Source organism: Glycine max, chromosome 10, assembly GCF_000004515.6.
Source record: "Glycine max cultivar Williams 82 chromosome 10, Glycine_max_v4.0, whole genome shotgun sequence".
NCBI classification, from domain to species: Eukaryota; Viridiplantae; Streptophyta; class Magnoliopsida; order Fabales; family Fabaceae; genus Glycine; species Glycine max.
Window position 1 is genome coordinate 50,078,347 of NC_038246.2, and position 26,866 is coordinate 50,105,212.

At 33.7% G+C, this 26,866-nt stretch overlaps 4 protein-coding genes across 9 annotated transcripts; 2 read left to right on the forward strand and 2 right to left on the reverse strand.

Moving 5' to 3' along the window:
- Nucleotides 1-1,673: 1,673 nt before the first annotated feature.
- LOC100777927 (uncharacterized protein At2g27730, mitochondrial) lies at nucleotides 1,674-3,231 on the reverse strand. Its single transcript, XM_003536650.4, has 3 exons — nucleotides 2,920-3,231; nucleotides 2,741-2,827; nucleotides 1,674-1,923 (listed from the first exon to the last, which is right to left on the reverse strand). Exons 1-3 carry the CDS (start codon nucleotides 3,061-3,063, stop codon nucleotides 1,897-1,899), a joined length of 258 nt encoding a protein of 85 aa, XP_003536698.1. The 5' UTR covers nucleotides 3,064-3,231; the 3' UTR covers nucleotides 1,674-1,896.
- A 3,834-nt stretch (nucleotides 3,232-7,065) lies between these two features.
- FAD2-1A (omega-6 fatty acid desaturase, endoplasmic reticulum isozyme 1) lies at nucleotides 7,066-8,941 on the forward strand. 3 transcript variants are annotated; one of them, XM_041005637.1, is made up of 2 exons: nucleotides 7,066-7,149; nucleotides 7,575-8,928. In XM_041005637.1, exon 2 carries the CDS (start codon nucleotides 7,596-7,598, stop codon nucleotides 8,733-8,735), a length of 1,140 nt encoding a protein of 379 aa, XP_040861571.1. In that variant the 5' UTR covers nucleotides 7,066-7,149; nucleotides 7,575-7,595; the 3' UTR covers nucleotides 8,736-8,928. The 3 variants fall into 3 exon arrangements, with proteins under 3 accessions (XP_040861571.1, NP_001238342.1, NP_001347006.1); NM_001251413.1 differs by having other exon boundaries at nucleotides 7,069-7,154; nucleotides 7,575-8,941; NM_001360077.1 differs by having other exon boundaries at nucleotides 7,149-7,407; nucleotides 7,575-8,941.
- A 959-nt stretch (nucleotides 8,942-9,900) lies between these two features.
- LOC100777402 (vesicle-associated membrane protein 727) lies at nucleotides 9,901-13,807 on the forward strand. Of its 4 annotated transcripts, none has more exons than XM_006589650.4 (6): nucleotides 9,901-10,419; nucleotides 10,586-10,829; nucleotides 10,923-11,121; nucleotides 11,212-11,332; nucleotides 13,209-13,271; nucleotides 13,439-13,807. In XM_006589650.4, the coding sequence occupies exons 2-6, from the start codon at nucleotides 10,640-10,642 to the stop codon at nucleotides 13,580-13,582; spliced, it is 717 nt and encodes a 238-aa protein (XP_006589713.1). In that variant the 5' UTR covers nucleotides 9,901-10,419; nucleotides 10,586-10,639; the 3' UTR covers nucleotides 13,583-13,807. The 4 variants fall into 4 exon arrangements, with proteins under 4 accessions (XP_006589713.1, XP_040861934.1, XP_006589712.1 ...); XM_041006000.1 differs by having other exon boundaries at nucleotides 9,901-10,232; XM_006589649.4 differs by having other exon boundaries at nucleotides 9,901-10,124; nucleotides 10,570-10,829.
- A 2,587-nt stretch (nucleotides 13,808-16,394) lies between these two features.
- Nucleotides 16,395-22,918, reverse strand: LOC100778815 (coatomer subunit delta). The gene is made up of 12 exons (XM_003536652.4): nucleotides 22,819-22,918; nucleotides 22,661-22,707; nucleotides 21,953-21,992; nucleotides 20,501-20,724; nucleotides 19,848-20,090; nucleotides 19,582-19,756; nucleotides 19,104-19,408; nucleotides 17,756-17,954; nucleotides 17,522-17,675; nucleotides 17,149-17,211; nucleotides 16,941-17,037; nucleotides 16,395-16,671 (listed from the first exon to the last, which is right to left on the reverse strand). The coding sequence occupies exons 2-12, from the start codon at nucleotides 22,661-22,663 to the stop codon at nucleotides 16,582-16,584; spliced, it is 1,593 nt and encodes a 530-aa protein (XP_003536700.1). The 5' UTR covers nucleotides 22,664-22,707; nucleotides 22,819-22,918; the 3' UTR covers nucleotides 16,395-16,581.
- Nucleotides 22,919-26,866: the final 3,948 nt, after the last annotated feature.

Here is a 26,866-nt window from a genome sequence, read left to right on the forward strand (position 1 = left end):
GCTGACTGCTAAAGATAATTTGAAGAATACCTATGCCCTTTTTGCAGACAAATGGAGATGACTAGTTCACATCTCTTTCTCTCGTGCTCAAAGATCCAAAAGTTGTGGGTAGAGTACTATGCATCATGGCTCGTCTAAATGCTGTTTTTCAAAATGATGCAGTGACTCAAGAAGGAGAGATGAGAGAAATGCATGCGTGTTTAAGGAGGTCATTGATACAACAAGAATTATGCTCACATATATCTTGGACATGGTTTAGAAGCCTGGAGGCAGATTTTAGCAACAGAGTGTGTTATTGACACGATAGTATACATGCACTCTGATGGCGGTTATTAGCATGGTAGTGGTATCAAAAGGTTAGGCTGGTTTGTTATTGGGAACGTTGGGTTCATGTACTTCCTTAGTAGGGATGAGCAATAACTTTAGGCGGCGCTATTAATTCTGGTTATTTTGCATTTTTAATCCCTTTAGGATGCCCATAATTCAGCTATTAACGCAGAGCAATACCCAATATGAGATATAAAATCTGTAGTCAGAACTCCATTATCACCCTGTAAAAATGAAAAAAAATTCTTAAATTGGCCCTTAAAATTGTAGGACCAACATTTTAGATCAGTCATGTTGGTCCTTAAATTTTTAAAGCTTATTCATGTCTTCACAAAAAAACATTCATCTTAATCATTTTCACTTTATTCTTCATTATAGTTTTACAGAAAAGGGAACATCATTTACACTTTATTCTTCATTATTGTTTTACAGAAAAGGGGACCAAAGAAACGACACTTGAAAAGTTAACTAAGAGTTCATATAATTTCGTGGATTAGAAGTCTAATTCATTTAATCTGGACTAACACAGAAATGACTTCTTAAGACGCCCAGGCACTACCCAGGAGGACAATGCCAAAAAATGTCATAATGGCTTCAATCCTAAACCAAAGATTGCGCATCAGCTTCCATCTGAGAACCCGTGATTTCCCCCACATTGCATCGGCGTCCATTTGAGAACCCGTGATTTCTTGTTCATATCGTCTGTGTTGATGACGTTGGGCTAATAAATCCCACTGCAAACCATCAATTTTAGACCCATTTACCCATTTGGAAAAAGTACTTATGAAAAATATAAAAAAAAAAATCAATCAATTTGTTTGATGAATTGATCGTGTAAATTCGAAATTTATAAAGAATTCTTAAGAAAATAAAAACTAAATTATGATTTCAATTTTCTATTCAAGAAACATATATGTTAACTGTTTTCTTGTCTATACTTTGATCTACTAGTATATCCTAACGGAAACAAATTAAACATGGAAAAGCCGTATCAGCCACTCCAATCCCAGAAAGAACCTTGAGCCCACTCTATAGGCTCGAAAATGGTGGGTTTGGGTATAGTAGCGGCATGTAACTTTATACCTGGAATGACACTAGATTGGACCAGAAAATCATTCTCCATTCACAATCACCCATATCATCTTTAATCCCAATACTACAGCCAAGTTAATCTGTTACCTGCATCCAGTCCCTTTTTTAAGCATTGATAAGTTACACAGAGAAGCTTCGATCTATTCAGTTGACTTGCTCATTTCCTAAACTGAATTCATCCACGACGAAACTTATATTAACTTTCCCATTTTTTCCTTAATCGAAACATACTGATTAGTTTTGGCACCGACAACTCACAAAAGTGAACAATTACTGGAAGGGATTACATGACAAGTTCATAATAAAGGTACCAAGTTTGGTGGATGCAATGACCTGGTTTCATCCGTCAAGAAACTACAAATAAACAAGAAACACAATCTATACAAAGACCAAAGTTCACTAAGGGTCAATGTGTTTTATTCTCCATCATGCTTATTTCCCACAAAGTGACCTTGCCGGGTTGTGTGAAGGATAAACTCAGCCCTTTTGAGAACCTTCAGGTTTCTACATAGAAAAGAAAAAAAAGTGTTAGATTGATGGAGTGAAAGAAAAAGAGAATAACATAAGATCCGCAATAAAATTTCAATGCCACCAAGTTGCTAGAAAACAGATGCAATAAGTAAATCTAGGTAACCACCCCACCAACACTGCTATGCACATGTGTGGCATATGGTAGCCCGCAATGGGAAAAGATCCCCCTTTGGTTCACAGCAAATTGAGTTTGATAACCAAAAAATGCAAAAACAAAATATTAAAGAACGGAACTGTATCAGCAATCAGCATTTCAGATTCAGAAGTAAAGAATTTTAATGCAGTCCCTTCAAGGGTATACCATTTCACGCACCTTAAACATGGCATCGAATTGATAGCAAAAATAAAGAGAGAAAAGTGTAAGGCTAAGGCTTGAATTCATTCCATGTATGATATAATGATGAGCCTAGCAGAGTATCAAAGGGATTTTGCAAATGATCTCAAATCAATTGTTCATTATATGGAAAATGAGCATAATTGCGTAACAAAGGTATACACTCTGGGTAGTCCCTCCTCCCCACAAAACAGAAATGGAAGAAACAAGCTTCAAGTCATGTCATGATTCACATGAACGGTAAGTAAGTTGAGTGTTTTTGTAAAAGATGGAAAATGGATATTCAAAATTAAAAGAAATAAGCAGAAAGCAACATAATATTCTCAAAATAAAAACAGTGGATGGTGGCAGAAAAGGTAACAGACACAGCAATGGCCCACAAATCTAATTTATCCCCACGAACAAAAGGATTCGTATTCGTAGAAGCGAAAGGAAGAAGAGAAGCGTGTCCTGTACCTTATCAGCAGCAGCATCTTTGCCCTTGTCTGCCTTGGTCTTCTCAGCCTGTTGCTTCTGTTTCTCCAACCTCTCCCTCTCCCATTTCTGCACACAAACACAAAGTAGTACTTCAACGTTAAGAAGATGGATCTCGAGATCCGACCCGACCCGAATAGGGTGAAAGTGGAAGTACCTACCTGGATGTAGACGTTTTCTTTGGCCTGTTCCTCCTCGCTGAGAACGCGACCCTTGTCGCTGAAGAAGCGACTGAAAGCCCCTCGATTTGCTGAGTCCATCAAACGAGTCACGGATCCTCGACTCACCCACGATCTCATAGCCATTAGTGGAGGCGGTGCTTGTTAGAAAGAAAAGAAAGAGTCAAAAGACAACTATCTAGAACTTTCGATTTATATATTCACTATCCTCGGACGTGTCACTGTGTCAAACTCAACCCGGATAAAACTCACCAAACACAACAACCCACAACTCACAACTATTTAACTAAGTATTTCTTAAGAATCTTTTGTTCTTATCCATTTATTTGGAATATAATAGTAGCAATTAATAATTAACAAATTTAATAATAGTTCAACCTATACTATATAATGGTACATGCAAGACTCCAACATTTTGATTTATTAGCAATCAATTAATTGATCAATTATATTATAAAATAATTAATGTTATTATATGTAATATTAAATTTTTTAATATATATAAGTTTATATAATAAATTTTATGACAATTAATTTTCATTTAATAATTAAATTTTTACATATATAAATTTTTATTTAAAAAATATATATATATATATATATATATAATATTATTAGATCAAAATTAATTATAAAAAATAAAAATATACTTAATGTAATAATTATAAAAATCTATAATCAAATTTATTAAAAAAACATTAAAAATACTTTTTAAATTTTTTTAAAAAAAAATTAATTAATACAAATTGACAATCCATATATTTATTAGCTGAAATAATTTTAAAAAAGGGCGTGCATGTGCCAATTTGTAGTGCCCATTAAGAGTAAGCTATGTGAAGGCCTATGACGGTAGCAGTCCAGCTTCCTGTTGCTTCCTGTGCTGTTGGCATAATTGGGCTAGGCTAGTCTGCTTGGGCTTTTGTTATTTCCAGACTCCTTATACTTAAGTTCACCCCCCCAAGTTTGTAAGAAATTACCCTAACCTTTTCCCTCCCTCTCCCCTGCTCACTCGCTAAGATCTTTAGCACATAGAAGATCCCTTTGTCTTGATGTTCCTTCCACAAACGGATAAACCTCTTATCACTGTTGTCACGTTAGTCACAAACATAATGAGGAACTGTGGACAAAATTGCATTTGCTGCTCCTCCCAATTTATTTAGTAGACGACTCTTCCAAGAAGCTAACCTTGACTTTATTTGCTCCACAATGTGATTCAAGTCTGCTCTCTGAATTGTTTCATGCACAATCTTAAACACCATTTTTTTTAGTTACTATATGAATCTCCCATTTTTTTATGGTACAATTTATTTAGATTGAACGATAAAATGAAAAAACTAAAATAACTAAATCAGATAATTTTTTTATTAAAAATCAATCCGTGAATATCTTTGTCTAAAATTTTATATAAAAAATTCAAATTCAGTTTGATTCTTAATAATTTAAGACTTTTTAAAAATACATGTATGACCATGAATATTAAAATAATTAAAAAAGGAAATATATTTACAAGAATTACAAGTTTATTTAAGCCTTTCTTTTAAAAAAATACATGTATGAACACGAACATTGTAGTATCATGGCCACATCCTACTTGTTACCATCCCTGTTGAATCACATATTTGGTCCTGTTCTCCATTGAAAAAATGACACCATGTTAAAAAAATTGTTTTAAATATGAATATTTTCTCTCATAATTAATATTTTTCTGCAGTATTTTTTTTTCTTTACTTAAAAAAGCGGGTTCAAAAGATGCAGCTGATCTGATTCTCCACTTGTCTCGGATAGACATCACACTGATTACAGGTGGAAACCAAATTTGCCAAAGTTGCAACGCCTCGGTGTGACTCAGCCCGATCGAAGTGACGTCAACCAAACACGTCCTAGCTAAGGTGAAGAAGAATCACAGGAGAGTTAGTGGAGAAGCACTTCTCTTTTTTTCTATGTTGAAGATGTTTTCCGGGAAATAAATAAAATAAAGTAAAAATCTTAATGCATGTTTGATTGTTTGAAAATTTGGTGTCGAATGACTTTTGAGACGTTAAAGAATTAAGATTTTTATTTTTATAAGTTGGATTTGTATTGTAACATATATTACAATAATTGTAATTGCAAATCAAACATACACTTAATTATGCATTCTAAAAAATAATTATAACATGTACCCAGTTTTTTTTAGTTAAAATATAATTTTTTTCTTTCTTATTTTTTTAAATTCGTAATTTTAGTTCTCCTATTTTTTTAATTGAAACATTTAATCTTTTATTTTTTAAAAAAATTTACAATTTTAATCTCCTTACTTTCGGAATGATACATTTTGTCTTCCACTCTTTAAAAATATACCATTTTAATTTTCATTTTCAATTTAAGATTTGACTATGTACTTTTTAAATTCTCTTTTTTTTAATAATTAACTTTTTTAGCAATTATTTTTTTTTAAATTGTTGTGTGGATAAGAAATAAACACTTGTGCGTCAACATTTATATAATATATAGAAAAAAATTTGAAATTAATCACAAAAACTAAAATTAAGAATTTGTCTAAAATAAGAATAAAGTATCTCAATTAAAAAATAAAAACTAAAATCACAAATTTTAAAAAAGTGAAGGATAAAATGTATCATTTAAAAAATGGGAAAACGAAAATCACATATTTAAAAAAATAAGAGATAGAAATTGCATTTTAATATTTTTTTTTATTTCTCTTCCTTTTTTAATTATACTTTTAATCACATTAATGATTTTATTTTCTATTTCTCTTCTTTCCACCTACATACATCCCAAAGATGGAGGGTGCAATTGTAAGTTTATTAGCACTCTTGTTTTTACCTGCATTTGTGTGTGCTAACCAAATTGCATTCTTCTCTTTACATAATGTATTTGATTTGAATTTTCATACCACATGCAAGCATGATTACGTACGTGTCCATGATCAAATACAAATGCTGTCTGGTACTGGCAATTTGGTAAACAGCCATCCATTTTTTTTTGTCTCTAATTATTCTCTAGAATATCTGAAGATTCCTCTGTCATCGAATTCCTTGCTTGGTAACAACGTCGTCAAGTTATTATTTTGTTCTTTTTTTTTTTATCATATTTCTTATTTTGTTCCAAGTATGTCATATTTTGATCCATCTTGACAAGTAGATTGTCATGTAGGAATAGGAATATCACTTTAAATTTTAAAGCATTGATTAGTCTGTAGGCAATATTGTCTTCTTCTTCCTCCTTATTAATATTTTTTATTCTGCCTTCAATCACCAGTTATGGGAGATGGATGTAATACTAAATACCATAGTTGTTCTGCTTGAAGTTTAGTTGTATAGTTGTTCTGCTTGAAGTTTAGTTGTGTGTAATGTTTCAGCGTTGGCTTCCCCTGTAACTGCTACAATGGTACTGAATATATATTTTTTGCATTGTTCATTTTTTTCTTTTACTTAATCTTCATTGCTTTGAAATTAATAAAACAAAAAGAAGGACCGAATAGTTTGAAGTTTGAACTATTGCCTATTCATGTAACTTATTCACCCAATCTTATATAGTTTTTCTGGTAGAGATCATTTTAAATTGAAGGATATAAATTAAGAGGAAATACTTGTATGTGATGTGTGGCAATTTGGAAGATCATGCGTAGAGAGTTTAATGGCAGGTTTTGCAAATTGACCTGTAGTCATAATTACACTGGGCCCTCTCGGAGTTTTGTGCCTTTTTGTTGTCGCTGTGTTTGGTTCTGCATGTTAGCCTCACACAGATATTTAGTAGTTGTTGTTCTGCATATAAGCCTCACACGTATACTAAACGAGTGAACCTCAAAATCATGGCCTTACACCTATTGAGTGAAATTAATGAACAGTGCATGTGAGTATGTGACTGTGACACAACCCCCGGTTTTCATATTGCAATGTGCTACTGTGGTGATTAACCTTGCTACACTGTCGTCCTTGTTTGTTTCCTTATGTATATTGATACCATAAATTATTACTAGTATATCATTTTATATTGTCCATACCATTACGTGTTTATAGTCTCTTTATGACATGTAATTGAATTTTTTAATTATAAAAAATAATAAAACTTAATTACGTACTATAAAGAGATGCTCTTGACTAGAATTGTGATCTCCTAGTTTCCTAACCATATACTAATATTTGCTTGTATTGATAGCCCCTCCGTTCCCAAGAGTATAAAACTGCATCGAATAATACAAGCCACTAGGCATGGTAAATTAAATTGTGCCTGCACCTCGGGATATTTCATGTGGGGTTCATCATATTTGTTGAGGAAAAGAAACTCCCGAAATTGAATTATGCATTTATATATCCTTTTTCATTTCTAGATTTCCTGAAGGCTTAGGTGTAGGCACCTAGCTAGTAGCTACAATATCAGCACTTCTCTCTATTGATAAACAATTGGCTGTAATGCCGCAGTAGAGGACGATCACAACATTTCGTGCTGGTTACTTTTTGTTTTATGGTCATGATTTCACTCTCTCTAATCTCTCCATTCATTTTGTAGTTGTCATTATCTTTAGATTTTTCACTACCTGGTTTAAAATTGAGGGATTGTAGTTCTGTTGGTACATATTACACATTCAGCAAAACAACTGAAACTCAACTGAACTTGTTTATACTTTGACACAGGGTCTAGCAAAGGAAACAACAATGGGAGGTAGAGGTCGTGTGGCCAAAGTGGAAGTTCAAGGGAAGAAGCCTCTCTCAAGGGTTCCAAACACAAAGCCACCATTCACTGTTGGCCAACTCAAGAAAGCAATTCCACCACACTGCTTTCAGCGCTCCCTCCTCACTTCATTCTCCTATGTTGTTTATGACCTTTCATTTGCCTTCATTTTCTACATTGCCACCACCTACTTCCACCTCCTTCCTCAACCCTTTTCCCTCATTGCATGGCCAATCTATTGGGTTCTCCAAGGTTGCCTTCTCACTGGTGTGTGGGTGATTGCTCACGAGTGTGGTCACCATGCCTTCAGCAAGTACCAATGGGTTGATGATGTTGTGGGTTTGACCCTTCACTCAACACTTTTAGTCCCTTATTTCTCATGGAAAATAAGCCATCGCCGCCATCACTCCAACACAGGTTCCCTTGACCGTGATGAAGTGTTTGTCCCAAAACCAAAATCCAAAGTTGCATGGTTTTCCAAGTACTTAAACAACCCTCTAGGAAGGGCTGTTTCTCTTCTCGTCACACTCACAATAGGGTGGCCTATGTATTTAGCCTTCAATGTCTCTGGTAGACCCTATGATAGTTTTGCAAGCCACTACCACCCTTATGCTCCCATATATTCTAACCGTGAGAGGCTTCTGATCTATGTCTCTGATGTTGCTTTGTTTTCTGTGACTTACTCTCTCTACCGTGTTGCAACCCTGAAAGGGTTGGTTTGGCTGCTATGTGTTTATGGGGTGCCTTTGCTCATTGTGAACGGTTTTCTTGTGACTATCACATATTTGCAGCACACACACTTTGCCTTGCCTCATTACGATTCATCAGAATGGGACTGGCTGAAGGGAGCTTTGGCAACTATGGACAGAGATTATGGGATTCTGAACAAGGTGTTTCATCACATAACTGATACTCATGTGGCTCACCATCTCTTCTCTACAATGCCACATTACCATGCAATGGAGGCAACCAATGCAATCAAGCCAATATTGGGTGAGTACTACCAATTTGATGACACACCATTTTACAAGGCACTGTGGAGAGAAGCGAGAGAGTGCCTCTATGTGGAGCCAGATGAAGGAACATCCGAGAAGGGCGTGTATTGGTACAGGAACAAGTATTGATGGAGCAACCAATGGGCCATAGTGGGAGTTATGGAAGTTTTGTCATGTATTAGTACATAATTAGTAGAATGTTATAAATAAGTGGATTTGCCGCGTAATGACTTTGTGTGTATTGTGAAACAGCTTGTTGCGATCATGGTTATAATGTAAAAATAATTCTGGTATTAATTACATGTGGAAAGTGTTCTGCTTATAGCTTTCTGCCTAAAATGCACGCTGCACGGGACAATATCATTGGTAATTTTTTTAAAATCTGAATTGAGGCTACTCATAATACTATCCATAGGACATCAAAGACATGTTGCATTGACTTTAAGCAGAGGTTCATCTAGAGGATTACTGCATAGGCTTGAACTACAAGTAATTTAAGGGACGAGAGCAACTTTAGCTCTACCACGTCGTTTTACAAGGTTATTAAAATCAAATTGATCTTATTAAAACTGAAAATTTGTAATAAAATGCTATTGAAAAATTAAAATATAGCAAACACCTAAATTGGACTGATTTTTAGATTCAAATTTAATAATTAATCTAAATTAAACTTAAATTTTATAATATATGTCTTGTAATATATCAAGTTTTTTTTTTTATTATTGAGTTTGGAAACATATAATAAGGAACATTAGTTAATATTGATAATCCACTAAGATCGACTTAGTATTACAGTATTTGGATGATTTGTATGAGATATTCAAACTTCACTCTTATCATAATAGAGACAAAAGTTAATACTGATGGTGGAGAAAAAAAAATGTTATTGGGAGCATATGGTAAGATAAGACGGATAAAAATATGCTGCAGCCTGGAGAGCTAATGTATTTTTTGGTGAAGTTTTCAAGTGACAACTATTCATGATGAGAACACAATAATATTTTCTACTTACCTATCCCACATAAAATACTGATTTTAATAATGATGATAAATAATGATTAAAATATTTGATTCTTTGTTAAGAGAAATAAGGAAAACATAAATATTCTCATGGAAAAATCAGCTTGTAGGAGTAGAAACTTTCTGATTATAATTTTAATCAAGTTTAATTCATTCTTTTAATTTTATTATTAGTACAAAATCATTCTCTTGAATTTAGAGATGTATGTTGTAGCTTAATAGTAATTTTTTATTTTTATAATAAAATTCAAGCAGTCAAATTTCATCCAAATAATCGTGTTCGTGGGTGTAAGTCAGTTATTCCTTCTTATCTTAATATACACGCAAAGGAAAAAATAAAAATAAAATTCGAGGAAGCGCAGCAGCAGCTGATACCACGTTGGTTGACGAAACTGATAAAAAGCGCTGTCATTGTGTCTTTGTTTGATCATCTTCACAATCACATCTCCAGAACACAAAGAAGAGTGACCCTTCTTCTTGTTATTCCACTTGCGTTAGGTTTCTACTTTCTTCTCTCTCTCTCTCTCTCTCTTCATTCCTCATTTTTCCCTCAAACAATCAATCAATTTTCATTCAGATTCGTAAATTTCTCGATTAGATCACGGGGTTAGGTCTCCCACTTTATCTTTTCCCAAGCCTTTCTCTTTCCCCCTTTCCCTGTCTGCCCCATAAAATTCAGGATCGGAAACGAACTGGGTTCTTGAATTTCACTCTAGATTTTGACAAATTCGAAGTGTGCATGCACTGATGCGACCCACTCCCCCTTTTTTGCATTAAACAATTATGAATTGAGGTTTTTCTTGCGATCATCATTGCTTGAATTGAATCATATTAGGTTTAGATTCTGAATTCGATTAGATTTAGCATTTTAGGTTTGCAATTACAGTATAAGGCTTTTCTTTGGATTTTGTGATTAATTCTTGTTATTTACAACTTGGATTAGTTGTTGTGGGATTCAGGTATTGGTGTGATTGTTTGTACCATCCGGTGGTGGAGCTTGTTGGAAATTGGAGATGAGTCAGAGGGGTTTAATATATAGCTTTGTTGCCAAAGGAACTGTTGTTTTAGCAGAGCACACGCAATATACCGGGAATTTCAGTACCATTGCCGTTCAGTGCCTGCAGAAGCTGCCATCAAATAGCAGCAAATACACGTATTCCTGTGATGGTCACACCTTCAATTTCCTCCTAGACAATGGATTTGGTATTGATTCTTCTTGATTGATTTTATTTATGTATTGGCTGTTAAGTGTTAAGATATATGCCAATGTCTTAAAGCTTTTTCTCCGCCTTGCAGTTTTCCTTGTTGTTGCTGATGAATCGATTGGCAGGAGTGTTCCTTTTGTATTTCTTGAACGGGTGAAGGATGACTTTATGAAGCGCTATGGTGCTAGCATTAAGAATGACGGTGCCCATCCACTTGCCGATGATGAGGACGATGACGATTTGTTTGAGGACAGATTTAGCATTGCATATAATCTTGACAGAGAATTTGGGTCCGTTGTTGCTCGGTCCTTTTTAAATTTTCGTTTACTTCTTTTTAGTTTTGTTTTTAGTGTTTTGAATTTTTTTATCTGGTTATGCAGACCAGCACTCAAGGAGCATATGCAGTATTGCATGAACCATCCAGAAGAAATGAGTAAACTATCAAAATTGAAGGCTCAAATAACTGAGGTCAAGGGGATAATGATGGACAATATTGAGAAGGTATATAATACTAAGCCTAATGACATGCAAACTCTTTTGGCTGCTAGTTGCTATCAAATGTTTTTAGCTCGGGATCCTAGAATTTATCTCTGGATTTGCTTGGAAGTGATTTTAATTTTTGGGAAGGGGATAATGGTGGAAGGATGATAACATTAGTATTGCAATGCTGTTTCAAACAGTGAATTTTAATGTGGCTTCCTAGTGGGACTCAAAAAAATTTGAAGGCCATTACTTAATATTAATACGGTTACAACATGACACAAATACGGGCATATCAGAAAGTCTTTGATATAGAAGATATGGTATAGCCTAGATACATTTTTGAAATGTTTGTTCTGTTTTTTTTTGTAATCTCTCTCTCTCTCACAAATCACACAATTGCAATTGTGTTGGGTGTCATGCTTCTCAACTTGAACTTAGTAGATCTTTTTAATGTCAATTGATATTGCAGTGCCTCACCCTTTTACTACCCATTTTAAAACTATTCACCATGATTTTGTAATCTCAGGAGTCAGTGCGAATAAACAGTTGAATATATTAGGATGGTAATAAAGATTTTTCAGAACTGGCTAAAGGTCAAGGTCAATAAGCATATATGTTAGGCCCCACATGTATTTATTTAATAATGTTATACTTATTAAAATTATATAATATTCAACATATTTCTAATAGTAAATGTACAATTTTCTGTGTGAAGTTATTTTCAATAATAAGCTCAGTTTATTAGTTATTTACGATGTACATAATTACTAAAAGGCTACACATTACTCAGTTTCTTTCCTAACTTAATAAGATCTTTTATTATCTTTTTTATCTGTTACTTTTTTATCATCCATCTATTATCGATTTATTTGTCCTGTTAATAGAGGAGATAAAAAACATGTGTGGAAATTACAAATAATTTCAATATACATAAGAACATTAGTTATGTTTCTTAATCTCTCTGCAATAACCTTAAAAGACAGTTAAAAAGGACGATTAAAGATTAACACTATGTTCAATAATGAAGAGATGCATACTTTTTTATTTGGATTTAGACCTGCAAGTGGATTGAGCCACCGGAGGGTGAGTTGATGAAGACTGGTTGTTGAGTCTTTTGCACATGCATTCATAAAAGACTGGCAGCTTCTGTTAACTGAGCCAAAATATTTGGAAGGTTTTCTAGTCATGGAAAAAAAAAATAGTTTCTGTACATGCACAAGAGATTGTATCTTCTGGCTTGTAAAAATGACATGGCTCATACAGGAAATGGTTACATTCATCTCAATTTTTAGTTTTTTAGGCATACTCAAAGATCCTCTCCTATCACTGGACGATTATGTTGGGGGAAGAGAGAGACATTTTATTGTGTACCTGCCATGGTGGGTTATAAGGTCCTCTAGGTATATTTAGTCAGCTTTATCTCTCTGACAGGATCTTCTCTTGTTAGTATCTAACAAGAAGAGAGGTTCTGGATCCAATATTAGATGAAAATATCCCCTCTTAGGCCATGGTAGCTTCATGAGATTGCTTGGGTTTGATTTCAATAGCATATTAGTATGTCCTTCAAAGGTTGTAATTCAATAATCACCCCTTTAGTTACTCATAAAATGTATGTGTATAAAAGCATAAGTTCAGCGATTGTGACAGTTAGACCAACAAAAAGGTTATTGACGCCCTTAGTAAGTAGCTTTGGTTTTAGGAAAGGCTATACTGCTATAAAATTTAATCCACATAATTGAGGGACTAGAGAAGATTTTCATCACATCTAAACTGTCACAGAACTGGTAAATCGAAACTAGAACAAGAGACTGCTTAAACATTTCAACTTTTTCGAAAAGCCATGTTGTAAAATATTAAGCACTTCTAAGCAACATCTGTACTTGCTGTTTTGAAGGTTTTGGATCGTGGAGAGAAGATTGAACTGCTGGTGGACAAAACAGAAAACTTACAGTTCCAGGTATGTATGTATGTATGTATTATTATTATTATCCTAATCAAGCATTAGTATCTCTCCTTTCTTAATAAATTCTTTGCTTACCCAAAAGAAACATTATTGTTTGAATCAACTAGTCTGAACTCTCAAGTAATCTTGCTGATGTTATGGTATTTTCCGTTCAAATTTAGGCTGACAGCTTCCAGAGGCAGGGCAGGCAGCTGAGAAGGAAGATGTGGCTGCAGAATCTCCAAATGAAGCTGATGGTGGGAGGAGGAATCCTTATCTTAATTATAATTCTGTGGGTTATTGCTTGTGGGGGTTTCAAATGTTGATGGAGACACTGGAAGTTTAAGTCTGTATAAGGCAAGAGATGCACAAAATGATATACTACGTGTACATGAAATTTGGCACTGGAATTTATGGTCACTGTCATAGACTGTAATTAAGCTTGTGGTGAGCTGCTAGTTATTTTGAATCAAGCTCTTACTTTAGATGGCATATCTGGATTGGTTGTGTGTATCAAGACAATGTTTTTACCATTAGATAGACTATTGACACTTGCCCTCTCTTCAAGTTTATTTATTTCTTTCAATTAAAAATGTTAACTGGACCTGCAGGGGTTAAAAAGCGATAGCAGGTATCGGATGGCCACAAATCTCTTACGGTGGGAAAGAAATGTGGTCCACAGGATGTGGGTACTTTTTGAGATAAGTGTGGGACTACATTAGAAATGCCCACACTAGATTATTATTATATTTTATATATATATATATATAAAAAAGTGATTCCCTCCTGTTGTTTCCATTCTTTCTCGTTGCTCGTCAAGGGGTGCAGGTGGATTTTATCCCATCCGTGAATCCTCCTTAGATTTTTGTTGTTTGGATTAGATTTTCGTATACAATTAAAATCAATAATATAAAAATCTTAAATTAACACATCTCAAGAATGAGATAATATATTATTTATCTAAAGATAATGTATTATTTGAGTTTATTTTCTTTTATTTATTTTAAAGTAATAACATTGTTTAATAAATGGTACTGTAAATATGTATTTATGTTTTTTTATGTTTATGATATGAGTAGTATAATATTTTATAAATATTAATTTTTAAAATATCTTTATTATTCTGTCAAAAAAATAGTTATTATTTTTGAATTTGAGAATTATTTTAATTTTTTTTAATATTAAAAAGGTGACATTTTTTTAATGAACCAATCCCATTTAATTTCACTAAAATTGGATTGATAAAATAGAAAAAGACAAACTAAATTCAATCTAATTGAATAAAGTTGAAAAAAAAAAGTCACAAAAGTCAACCTAGGCGGTTCACTAACACCCGTCTCCTAATTTGCCGTTTGGCGTATCTACTATATAGTTGTAAGATGATGACATATTGGCCTGAAATGAACCATTGTACCTCCCCGGGAGAGAACAGCGTTCATCTCGCCCGATTCATCCCGGGTCGGGTACCACAAATGCGAAGATACAGTATCGTATAAACTGTTGTCGGGAAAACATTTATTTCCGAGAGTTCACAAGTTAATTTTGTATCCATGAATATTGATGAGAAAAACATTTTCAAGAGTTTAATCTTAAAAACTGACAGAAGCAGAAAAGGGAATAATTTTTCTAAAGCAATCCCACATGTATCTCAAAAAATACCCTCATCCTACGGACCCCATTGTGGGAGACTTGTGATGCTTGACGTCGCCACATATGTTTGTAGACAAGTTTCGCAATTGCATGACATTTCTATGGATTCAGGTGCAGCTTCCATCAATGATAGTAGTTAATTTCAAGGTTTGAAATACCAAGTGACAACTCTGATGATTTCTTTCGGCTTTATAATGCAGCATTCTGCCACATTTGCATTTGCTGGAAAACTCAACCCCTATTTGGCTTTACAAAACAGCAACACCAAAACAGGAAAAAGAAAGCAATTATTAATTTCATCCCATATCACCCCAGTTAGGGGTTAAGAAAAGATTAAAAATGATGGACTGAGTTTCAACAGCTTCTCCCTCTACAAGGACTTCTTCTATACACTTGCATTTTAATCTTAACAGAGAAAAAAAATTCTTTAAATTTAAGGAACATCTTAAAATAATTTATGTCTCCCAACATGTTTGAGACCTGCCATGTGGGTTATAAGCTCCGCTAGCTATATTTAAAATTGTGCCTTTCGTTCTGACATGACTTTCTCTTGTTTTTTAATCAGAAGAGTTCAGAATCCAATATTAGGTGACGTCCCTTTTAGGCTGCGGGGGTTTCTTGAGATTGCTTCGGTTTGACTTCTTGGTGTATGAAAGCGTAAGTTCAATTAGACAAACATAAAGGACGTCGACGCCCTTTGTGAGTAGGTTTGATGAAATAATTTTAAGGCTCTAGTTCTATAGAATTTGGCCCACATAGAATTGAGGGAGAATATTTTACTCACAATGTGGGGTAAGGAAAAAGATTAAAAATAGTAATCACGTGGAATTTACTCAGTTGGGATAAACTTATTCTAAATTTACGCAAATAATACAAGGTGGAAAAGTTGATAATTTCATTGCCAAATTTAAAGTGACACCTTTATTATTGACTTATTAATTTAGGAGAGTCGACAATATTAACTTATCCACATTTTTCTAATTTTGAAGTTGACGAGTACATTGTTAAGTTTGATATTTTTTGTAAAACTTAAAAGTCCATAATGTTATATAAAAAGACCAATAATACTTTGCATTTACTTTAGCTTTTTTTTAGTACAAAAAAACTAAATTAAATTAAATTACAAAAAACGTCTTTTTGCAAAGTCAAATATCAACATGGAAATGTTAATATTTTAAGATAAAATGTCCGATTCATCAATCTCGAAGTAAATTGGAAGTTAACTCCGAAATTTCAAATTTGTCTTTTGGGAGAAAATTGAACTGTGAATAAAAAGATTCTCGTTCCTATAAAAAATAAATAAAAAGATTCTCTCAGAAAAAGTTTCACATTAAATACCGAATGGATTCAAATAAGAAGTTAAATTTGCCCGTCTAATTGGTTTACTCCCATGTATTAGAAATTAGAATGCATTTGACAATACTAGTGTCTACAACGCAGAAAAGGGAAGATAGGAAATGCATCCTTCCGCATAAAAGATACATGCTATAGAGTAAACAGACACACTTGAGCATTAATTATGTAAATCATACTTTGCGCCATGTCTTGCGAGGTAAAACAAAGTACAAATTCGAGAATAGAGGCAAGTACAACTTAGCAAAGCCTATTGATAAAAAGAACTACGACTGTATAAGCAAAACTGTTATAGGAACCCAAATTCAAGAGGGAAAGTCAATCACACAATTTGGTAGCTATCCGTTATCAGCTGTGTTCTCTGAGCAAATTTGGGAGGATTACCACCCTTTAATGGTATGATGTTGGTAACCTGCAATGAGTAGTAAAAAAAAGGGTAAGTTTAAGCTCCCATTAAATCAATATTTAGACGTGGATGGTAAAAATTGATGACATTGACAGAAACGATACTCTATATTTAGACATGAAGATATAGGACTTCCCCAGCCACAATATAAAATAAAAAAAAAAAAATATCCAGGTCAATAAATGTGTGTAAGGTTCAACTAGATCATTTTGAAACATCATTTCACATAGAACTATAAATACACAGCTACAGTTAAAGTCAAAATGTAAACAAACCTTCAGGTCACTAAACGTGTCAGTTGCCATAAAGCAGACTGAAATGGGAAAGAATGTTGATGAATCTGCTAGTGGAACAACAAACTCCATTGACCCACTGCCAAACATATAGTCAGACAAAACAAAGTAAACAGAAATTAAAAAGAGAGAGAGATAATAACACAGCATAAGTTAGCTCTAAAAAAAAATCACTCCAGATCTAGCATACCTGCGGTTGGAATTATCAATCAGAAGGACAGACCACTCCAAAATGGAATTCCTAGAGTCATACCTGCAAAGCCAGTTTTACATGAAATTAAATAATTTAGAACCAAAACTAAAATATTAATGATTAAAATCAACAATTTCTGATCTTAAAAAAAAATCATAGAGCTTTCTAATCCATGCAAATCTGGTCAGTAGATTCAGTACTTTCATGTTTAAAAGAATGCAAACCACCATTGACATGTGTGTGACACAGATAATTTCTAATACAAAACCACCAGCTTATTTACTGCAAAATTCAACCCAAAACAGAAATTATGGTTGTCCCTAACACTTATTAAGAGGAAGGAAAAAGCAATCCACAACATTCCGCTAACCTCCATTCCCCATCAATCTGCCTAACAGATGGTGCTTCTTGAAGAGCTGGAAGAGGTACAGAGATCACAACATTCCGCAGATCAAACATTGATGAAGCCTCATATTCAATGTTGACATAAGTTTCGTTTCCAGAAGAAGAGGGCCAACAGTTGACTGCAATAGGCACATATAGCACACAAGTTATTAATGCACCAATACGTAGTAGAGCATATAGAAGATAGTTATAAACCCACTTGTCAGCGGCACCATTGACTCATCAGTACTTTGCATTCTCCACTTTAAAAGACCAACACCTCCAGCATCACTGGCTTGACCAGTGGGGAAAGGCCTGTTGGGATCTTTTAGGCCTAGTATATAATCATTGGCAAATAATTCTTTATTCATGTTAGGGTGTGTCTTGAAAGAGACAGCTTGATTGTCACCAGTTTGGACCTGCAAAAGCAAGGCACAATATGCAATTATTAATACTTTTACTTGTCCTCCCAAGCCTATATCTGCATTCAAAACCAGTCTTAGCAAGAAAAAAACCTAGGAGCACTACAGAGTGAAGGATGGTAGGATCAACATTAGTTACTGTGCAGAAAATTTGGAAAAAAGTAGGTTGAAATGAAAAAAATAAAACTGAACATAAAAATAAATCATTTGAATATCTACAATTGTATTTCAATTTTCAGACAGACATACACCTTATTGTTTTTCTTCATTGATAAAAGAAACTAGAAATTCATGCTAACCTAAAATGATTATTTCAGGAAAAACCTAGATATACATCACAGACCAAAAGCACCAGAATACTTTATGGACAAACCAAGGAACTGGCACTATTATCACCCTACAGGAATTGTAACCACCATTATCTGCCCTTTCATTTTTTTTTCTGCCTAACTGAATTGCCACTGCTATCTGGTCCCTTTCCCTTTTTGTGTTTTCCTTTTCTCTTACTCCCTTATATTTTCCCTTTTGGTCAGCATGCCTGGTTCAAAAGTCTCCAGTTTTTTTAAGCAAAAAGACAAACTGATATAATTCAACACAGTTGACTTTATGGTTGTGCGTGATGAGAAGATTATTTGAATAAGTACACCAAAACCTGCTAGCATTTATGCCTCAAATTAAAAGTCTGGCTAAAACTTATGATTGACTTACTCGAGCCTTGCACTGCTTTTGAAACATTGTTCTTTTGAAAACTAATTAACTGTCTACCGACGAAATCAGTATCAACTACACTTAGAGGATGCAAACTGTGAGGAGTGAATGTAGGCAAAATAAAGAAAAATTAGAAAATAAAAGAAACTAGTCAGAGGAGAAAAAATTGTTTCATAGATCTAAGGAAATGATTTTTGACATGACACAGTAGTGTTATTTGATCCATGTAACTGATCCCACCTACTAGGAAAGGCTTTGGTTATCATCCTAGTTGAAAAAAAAAAGTGTTTAATATGAACTTCTTCCCCTTAATGCTGATAAGATTTAATGAAACAATTATTTCATATCAATAAATAATTAATTATTTAAAAAAATACTCGGGTTATGAAAACCAGAAGCCTAATGGACACACATTAAGGTATAATCAGAATGCAATACCTGTACTTGAATATGTCCATCCTCTTGGTTAAGAATTTGGAGAGACAATGTGCCTTGAACATCAAAATTACTGACACCACCATCTCGTTTAAGTATCACATTTAGTTTCTCCTCAACAGTCAAAGTGATAGGATCGGTAAGTTGTGGGGCGGCAGCCCGAGACTGGGAGTGTTTTGGCTGAACATCTTCAAGAATGACCTCACCTTCTGCTTTCAATGATTCCAAAAACTGGTTTGTCCTTTGAGACTTACCAAGCTTCATTCCAAGACCTTTAGGTGGAGCAGTGGCTGATGAAGTTGGACGACCTAAGCAAGAGAATGATGGAGTACAGAAATGTAAAGGCTACTCTTAATTTAGCAACATGTTATTTTGAATATAGAAAAAACCAAAGACAGGATACAGCATGCTTCAATGCCCTTTTAAGTCATTACATATAGATGCATTCTAGAAGAATGCGTGAAAATCTATGAAAGCCAACCTTTAGGCTTGGTTGCAAAGGAATCGACATCAGAAGTCAATCCAAAACCAGAGCCACTTCCAAAACCAGTTCCACTGCTAGATATGCTCAAATCACTAAAGCTATTTTCAATTCTTCCAGAGCCCATTGACTGTAATGGACCAAATCCTCCTTTATCACCTCTGTTCTTTTCAATCTGTAGAGAGGACACGTGACTTGAACGAATGATGTGCAATCCCAGACTTAAAATATAAACAAATAATAAAACATAGTCCCTTCAATCATACCTTGCTTTTATCAATCTCACTAGCTTTTCGCTTCATAACATCCTTAGTTTCATTAATCTTGCTCTGCAAAACCAACTTGTGCAGCTTCTCTTCATGACTCTCCATCTCACAGTATTGCTTCACTTGTGCAACAGTCACATTTTCCTTGTGCCCAAGAGAGATGACTTCATCAAATGCAAAAATCAACTCAAAGGCATGTTTGCAAACACCCTCTTCATCAAGGGAGTAAGAATATTCAGGTACCTAAAAGTGTTTAGGAATGAACTCACTGTAATATTGATATTTTGGCAAAAATTTTACCAAATGGCTCTAAAAATGACCAATAAATCTAAAATAGCCTCCCACTACCAGCCATTTGATCTAACTTAAACCTTCCTGAACCTTCATATAAAAATCAATATATTAAATGCTATGTTTAAGGTAAGAAAAGGCTATAAACTGAATGATTGCTCCATTGAAACTCTGTGAGAAAACCAAAATGACAAGAAAATGAGTAGACAAGGCACAGATGACAGAACAAATTCCAGATTCAGGCCAGTAGGTCATACTAGAGAGAACAATGCTACTAACCAGGTAACAAAAGACCAAAGCAGTTGAAAAAAAATTACATAATAACAGAAAATGTCAAACTTAAAGCATCAGAAAAAGGATACAAGTTTAGAGAGAAGTCTCAGAGTTTCCAAATCTTCCAGTATGTTGCTGTTTTTGTTTGTTACGAGAAGCAGGTACAGTGCCTCTATTGGCTGGTAAACATAGCGCACATTCTCAGTCTCAACATATGTGTGTTGTTTTCCAGTCCCTACCAACTTGGGAAATGCTGCTAGAAGACCTTCAATTCTTATGCGAGTCATATCCACAAACTGTCTAGAAACTAGCACTGCAAACAAAGCAAAGGGCTTGCCAGCATAAGAGCATTGATGTCGAATTCAAATACATAATTATTTAGTCACCACCAAATTCAACATCAACTCATGACTTAGCTATTCTTTATAAACTAAAATTTAATCCTGAATATTAAAAAATCAAGTAATCCCAATTTAATAAGATGTAATATTGAGAATCCTACACAACTAACAGATTGAAATATTGAAGTAGGAAAAGGATTTCATAAATATGTTGCATACAGAGTGATGAGAAGATAGACTATACAAATAAAATAAATATATAACCAGATCATGTTTCCCAATTTAGCCCATATAACATATGTTAGTGTATATGAGGTTTCACAGTGGGAAGTATCGCAATTGATTTTTCCCTATCAAATGTGATTTTAGTGAAAATGTATGTTTGTTATTGTAAGGTAAAACTGTTTTTGCCTCAAAATCTCAATTTGACCAGAAGTGATAAAAAGTAGTTTTTGCATTAGGTTGGAAAATTTACACTAAGTTTTACAGCAAAGTTTCTTTCAGGGTAAAAAGATTCAGTGCATGTTTAAATTTACGTTGAACTATACAAAATCATGTTGAAATAACAACAAATGTAATTTTTAGGCAAATGTTCACATGTTTGGTTCTACCATTGAGGAATTGATTCTATATCTAGAATTAATTTTGAGTTGAAGCTAACTTTAGGTATCTCAACATCAGGACCCAAGTTTTGAACCAGATCAAAAGATATGACTTTCACAGCAGACTCCTCACATGTCTCATTAATACATATATGGCTGGAAAGCAATTACCCCTCCTGGAACAGGAATTAATATCATATATTTTCCAAAACTATATAGCCTGGAATTCATATTACTAAAAAGGAAGTTAACTATAGTTTCACCTAAATAGCAAAGGAATATAGGCCATCTTATTTTTTAACGCTGAAGGATAAGTAACACAGTTACAGCTTATGGGTGTTCAAAATTCAAATAATATTTTTTTTAAAAAAAGAAGACCACATGTCCAGACTCTAATTATAACTATATTCTAAAAATATGAACCTTGAATGGGCAATGTGTCTAATGTGTTTCTCTTCCCTTTGGTGAAATTATCAGTTATTGAGGTTATAATTAATACAACAACTAAAAAAGGGAGCTAGCCTAACACACACTATCAGTGAAAATAATTCCAACAAGGATGGAATGAGTCAGGTGTAGAGGGCTGCAGAGAACTAACCTTTCCCAGATTTGCTCACAATGGATGCAGCAAGGACAACCTGTTGGATAAATTAAAAAAAAAATAGAGAATTAATGGAGCAGAGGGGAAGTGAAGAACTGATAGAAAGAGAATATACCAACCCCATTCCCAAGTGAATTCTTCTTTTTCCTAACCCAAAAGTTATAATTCATTGTTTATTTTATTTTTTCATTTTTCACAAGGGAATGTGCCTGTGACCTCTGCCAAACCCCATCCCACCCTCACCATCACAACTGGCATTTGGAAAGCAAATTGCTCGTATAATCAAGCATGGCGCCAATTCTGGATTACATTAAACATTTAAACATTCAAAGCTACATAGCTTAAATCAAGTTGAACAAAAACAACAAAATGTAGCACAAGCTACACGAGAATATCCAAAATTACATGTAATTTTACCACGGAGGGGAAAAAATTATACAAGGATTTCAATTTTAAAACAGTTCAAGACATACTAGTAAGTCCCTTCAGCCTGTAATTCTAGATCACAGGTTAAACTACATACATATAACGAAATCGACATTTGTAGGAAGAGATTCATGCCATCAACGTGATATACTAGCATTACAAGCAAAAAGCGACAGTTAAATAAATAAATTAAAGAAACAACAAATAATCAGCGTTAAATAGTTAAGCGAGATAAGAAAATCCTCGAATGTTAAACCAAGGGAGTGTACGGAGTGTTACCATGTTGTTCGCTTAATCTTTGAGGCGAGGAAAGTGTCGAATTGAATCTGCCAAAAAAATAAACACAGAGAGTGATAGGAGGCATCAGATCCCGAAGTGAGAATGGGGTGTAATTGACTGGCCAATTGGCAAGAGACCAGAGTGGACAAACAATTTACCCAAACGGAGAGAGCAGATCTGATCCCAGACGACCAAACTCAAGAGAAGAACGATTGCAGCGTCTAATGAAAACACGATACGGTGCGCTTTCTTTTTTTTCCCCTCTTTTTTCAAATTCAACGTAAAATAACAATATCTTTTTTAAAAAAATATTTATTTTATCTAATTTCATAATTTTAATAAATAAAAAATGGACCTATAATTCATAACTTACCGATTTTGATCATTCTGATTTATTTATTTTTTATATTTTGATTCCTATTTAAAAAAACCTACAATTCTAGTCCATCTTTAATTTTATATATGTTTTTTTTCTTTTATTTTAATTCAATTCAAAATTAGACCTAATATATTCACATAAGATATCGTAAAAAATAATTTTATTAGTTTAAATATAAAAAAATAAATGTAAAATTGAATATTATAAAAAAAAATAATAATTTTTTAAAATATAAAGATCTAAGGATAGAAAGATTAAATTGTGAATTAAAAATTATAATTTAATTTTAAATTTTTAGAATAAAATATGTTTAAAGTTCTTGTAAAATTTAAAAAATATTACTTTCATTCTTATAAAAAAATTTATATTAATTTGATTCTAAATATATTTATCTTGATCCTCAGTAATAATTTCATTATACGAGTGTAAAAAATGGATAACAAAAATAACACCAAATCTTCTTTTATAAAGAAAATTAACACCAAGTCATTTAGCAACTAAAAAACAACAAAATCTTAAACAAATAACTTGTCATAAAAAAATCCAGTGCATATATTTATAACTTTTAGATCTATTTAAGGAAAATATTCACTCCCTTTTAAATGTGTGAAATCAGTAAAAATTGTCCTTTTTTAATGCAATCAGAAAACACAAAATATTTGCAGGAGGGCAAATATGTTTAAAATATTTAATGATATCTTTGAGGCTAGTTTAATATATAATTCATTATTTATTATTTTATATTACTTAAGAATTAGATAATTTTATTAAACACATATAATTTAAAGTAAATTACACTATGATCCCTTGTGGTTTATTCATATTTCTTGATACCCCTCCTTTTTTTTTCATGAACTCCTAATTATTTGCTTCCCATTACACGAACCACCTGCCCTCTGCACCCTAAACACACGTTAGCTCTGTTTACATGATGCGTCATGTGACTGCACGTGATTTTTTAAATGTTTTCTTTTTCCTAGAATGCCCCTTCCCCGACACATGTTAACAATTTTATAAGGATCAAACAAGTGTCTTACAACATAAAAATAAGAACAATGAAGAACCCATGAATTTTCAATCTGCAAAATTTGACTGAATCGAGCAGTAAAACAACTCAATTTGACACCAACAAAACTAGCACAACATGCCCAGAGTTGGATGAATTTACATCAAGACACAAACACCTAAAATTCACACGAAACAGGTGTTGATCCGTGTTCAATTACTATTCAAATTTTGACGCAAACAAATTCAGAACAACAACGACAAATTACTTCTAACAGATCTTCGCGAGCGATTACACACTCTTAGGTTTACTCAAGACACTATCGGGCTTCTTCACCACCTTTACAGTAGTCTTCTTTGTCGCTACCTTAGCAGGCTTTGCCTTGGGCTTCGCAGTTGCAGCAACGGAGGGGAGATCGCAATAACAGGAGAGGAGAGCACAGATGGAGTGATTGCGGTCGTCGTGGGGTGGATCTGGAAAAATAAAACGATCGTGACAGAAAGGAGAGCACAAAATGGAGGGAGATTGCGATCGTGGTGAAGTGGATCTGAAAAAATGAAGGGTTACGTGAATCGCTGTAGTGCATGTTGTCGATCAGGAAAGCATAGAGGGTTGGGTTGCGGAGGAAGCGGGAGAATTGAAGGAGGATGGGGAGAGAGAAGGAAGGAGGATGGGAACAATAAAATCATGTTTTGTTTAAAAAAATAATTAGAAAATTTAATAAATATATTAAAGATAAAAATTATATATATAATAAAAAATTAAAAACTAAAAGTTAATATTTAAAAAAATACCACTTCAGGTTTTAAAAAATAATAAAAGTTATTAAAATAATTTTGTTTATCAAATAGTTAATAAAAAAATTATAAATTAATTGGAATTATTAACTATAAATTAACTGGAATGCCTTCTCAAATATAATCAAAATGTATAAATTATATTTTTAACATAACATTTAAATTATGAACTAAATGGATGGATTGGATTGAAAGAAAAGAAAAACACACAAATTAAATGGACCAACGATTTTAGAAGTGTTGTAGTGAGGTGCGGGACAAGTGGGAGAACATGTGATTCTGCCAGATGAAGGAAAAGCGTCATGTAGCCCTGTACATATCCTTCACTTTGGACAATAACCACTTCCTCAAAGCCTAATGGCCAACTACCGGTTTATGTACCTGGTGTAGACTACCTTTGTGAGGTAATTTAATATAATGTTTTTATTATTTTTTATATATAAAAACAAATAATTTATTGGTTGTATTTTCCCTTTTATGTGAGATATTAATTTATGCATTAGGACAATGATTTCTTTTGAAGTTTGATCAAATGTTGTATATAACTCAATTGATTCTTTGGAACAAAAATCCCAAAGGATGGAAAACATATTTATCAAATCATTATTGTCTTTAAATTCCATGTAGTCATATTGGGCACAATGATCACCTACATATATAAGTTGATGTTAAAAAATGTGGAATAACATTCTACTAGCTTTGGTGGTATTTTATCAAAGTAACAAACAATGTGTTCTCACTTATTCTAATGAATTTAAGACATTTAAACAATACACTCTCAAAAGTTGATATCATGTCATCATTGTAGTACACAATAACAATAACTTCCTCAGTCTTTTAAGAAATATGGTGAAAAAACAAACAAGGGAGTAAGTTGCCTTATACCACCAATGATATTTTTATATGGATGATGTACTATTTTTCTGGTGAGTCAATTATCACACTCTTTGTACTGTGTCTAACAAAAAATAATGGTTAAGATTACACTAATTAAATATATGTTTTAGATTGCATCGAGCTTTACGGAGGTATTATTTACAAGTTAGATCATCATTAATATGTTTGCTTAGTTGAAGCAGAAGAAATACGCATTTTTATTGTTCATTAGGGGATGTTAAAAAAAATAACAACGGAATTACGATTTGTTGTACTATTTCAACAAAATTATATTTCCGTTGTTATTTCAATGGCGGAGGTGTGCAACTTGGTGGCATAGTGCACACGGGGTGGGCGAGTGGAAGTGTGCGTCGGGGCAATGGTGGTGCAAGGGACTCGTAGAGAACAGGCAGTGGTGCAGAGGGAGTTGCAGAGGTGGCTTTGCGACGATGGTAGCTGGATCATGGTAGAAGGGGTCACATATGGATTTAATGTTAAGAGTGGGTGCGACGTTGTTGGAGCAGTGGTTGTGTTGCACGCAGCCAACATTGGGGTCGTGGGGCAGTAATGATGGGTTGCTGGGAAGGGGAAAAGGAAGGTTATTGAGAAGTAAGGAGGTCTTTTCACAGATTTATAGGGGCTAATAGCAAAGAGAGTAGGGGTCAATAGAAGTTCCCAGTGTAATGTAATATAGCTATACGAATAATCAACTCTTGGATGGATGACTGATATTGGATATTTTCCATTCCTACAACTTTCTAAATAGCCCACTTCACCACACTGAATAAACATGTTGCAACAACTTTCAAAATCTTTATTTCTTGCAAGATGCAAGCCTGGAGGCGCACTATATGTACCAGATGGGAGGGGGGAGAAACTAATTCCATAGATTTAGCTTCCATCTCACATAAAATGACAAATATTTCGACCTCTCTTTCAATTCATCTTTTTTTCGAAAGCCTAATAATAGGCTTTTGGTTTGGGCCGTTTCATTAGTACGAAAAAGGAATCAATATAGTCCATTTTCAACGCATATAGGATCTTCATCAATAAGGAAATCTATCGCATGTGGGTTAATGTGATTTGATATTCGTTTAAAGGCCAGATCTTCATATTTGAATCTTTGGGTGCGATTGGTTTAAATGATG

Bases quoted from the DNA above. Each gene is read 5' to 3' on its own strand.
- LOC100778815 (XM_003536652.4), bottom strand. The intron at 17,212-17,521 runs GTTAGCGGAATG...CTGGCTTTGCAG, and splicing joins CAGATTGATGGGGAATGGAG to GTATGACTCTAGGAATTCCA. The intron at 16,672-16,940 runs GTTTGTTTACAT...TACTCATTGCAG, and splicing joins ACACGTTTAGTGACCTGAAG to GTTACCAACATCATACCATT.
- LOC100777927 (XM_003536650.4), bottom strand. From the start codon at position 3,063: ATGGCTATGAGATCGTGGGTGAGTCGAGGATCCGTGACTCGTTTGATG. The intron at 2,828-2,919 runs GTAGGTACTTCC...GTTTGTGTGCAG, and splicing joins AAGAAAACGTCTACATCCAG to AAATGGGAGAGGGAGAGGTT. The intron at 1,924-2,740 runs GTACAGGACACG...TTTTCTATGTAG, and splicing joins AAGATGCTGCTGCTGATAAG to AAACCTGAAGGTTCTCAAAA.
- LOC100777402 (XM_006589650.4), top strand. From the start codon at position 10,640: ATGAGTCAGAGGGGTTTAATATATAGCTTTGTTGCCAAAGGAACTGTT. The intron at 11,122-11,211 runs GTCCGTTGTTGC...CTGGTTATGCAG, and splicing joins AATCTTGACAGAGAATTTGG to ACCAGCACTCAAGGAGCATA. The intron at 11,333-13,208 runs GTATATAATACT...GCTGTTTTGAAG, and splicing joins TGATGGACAATATTGAGAAG to GTTTTGGATCGTGGAGAGAA.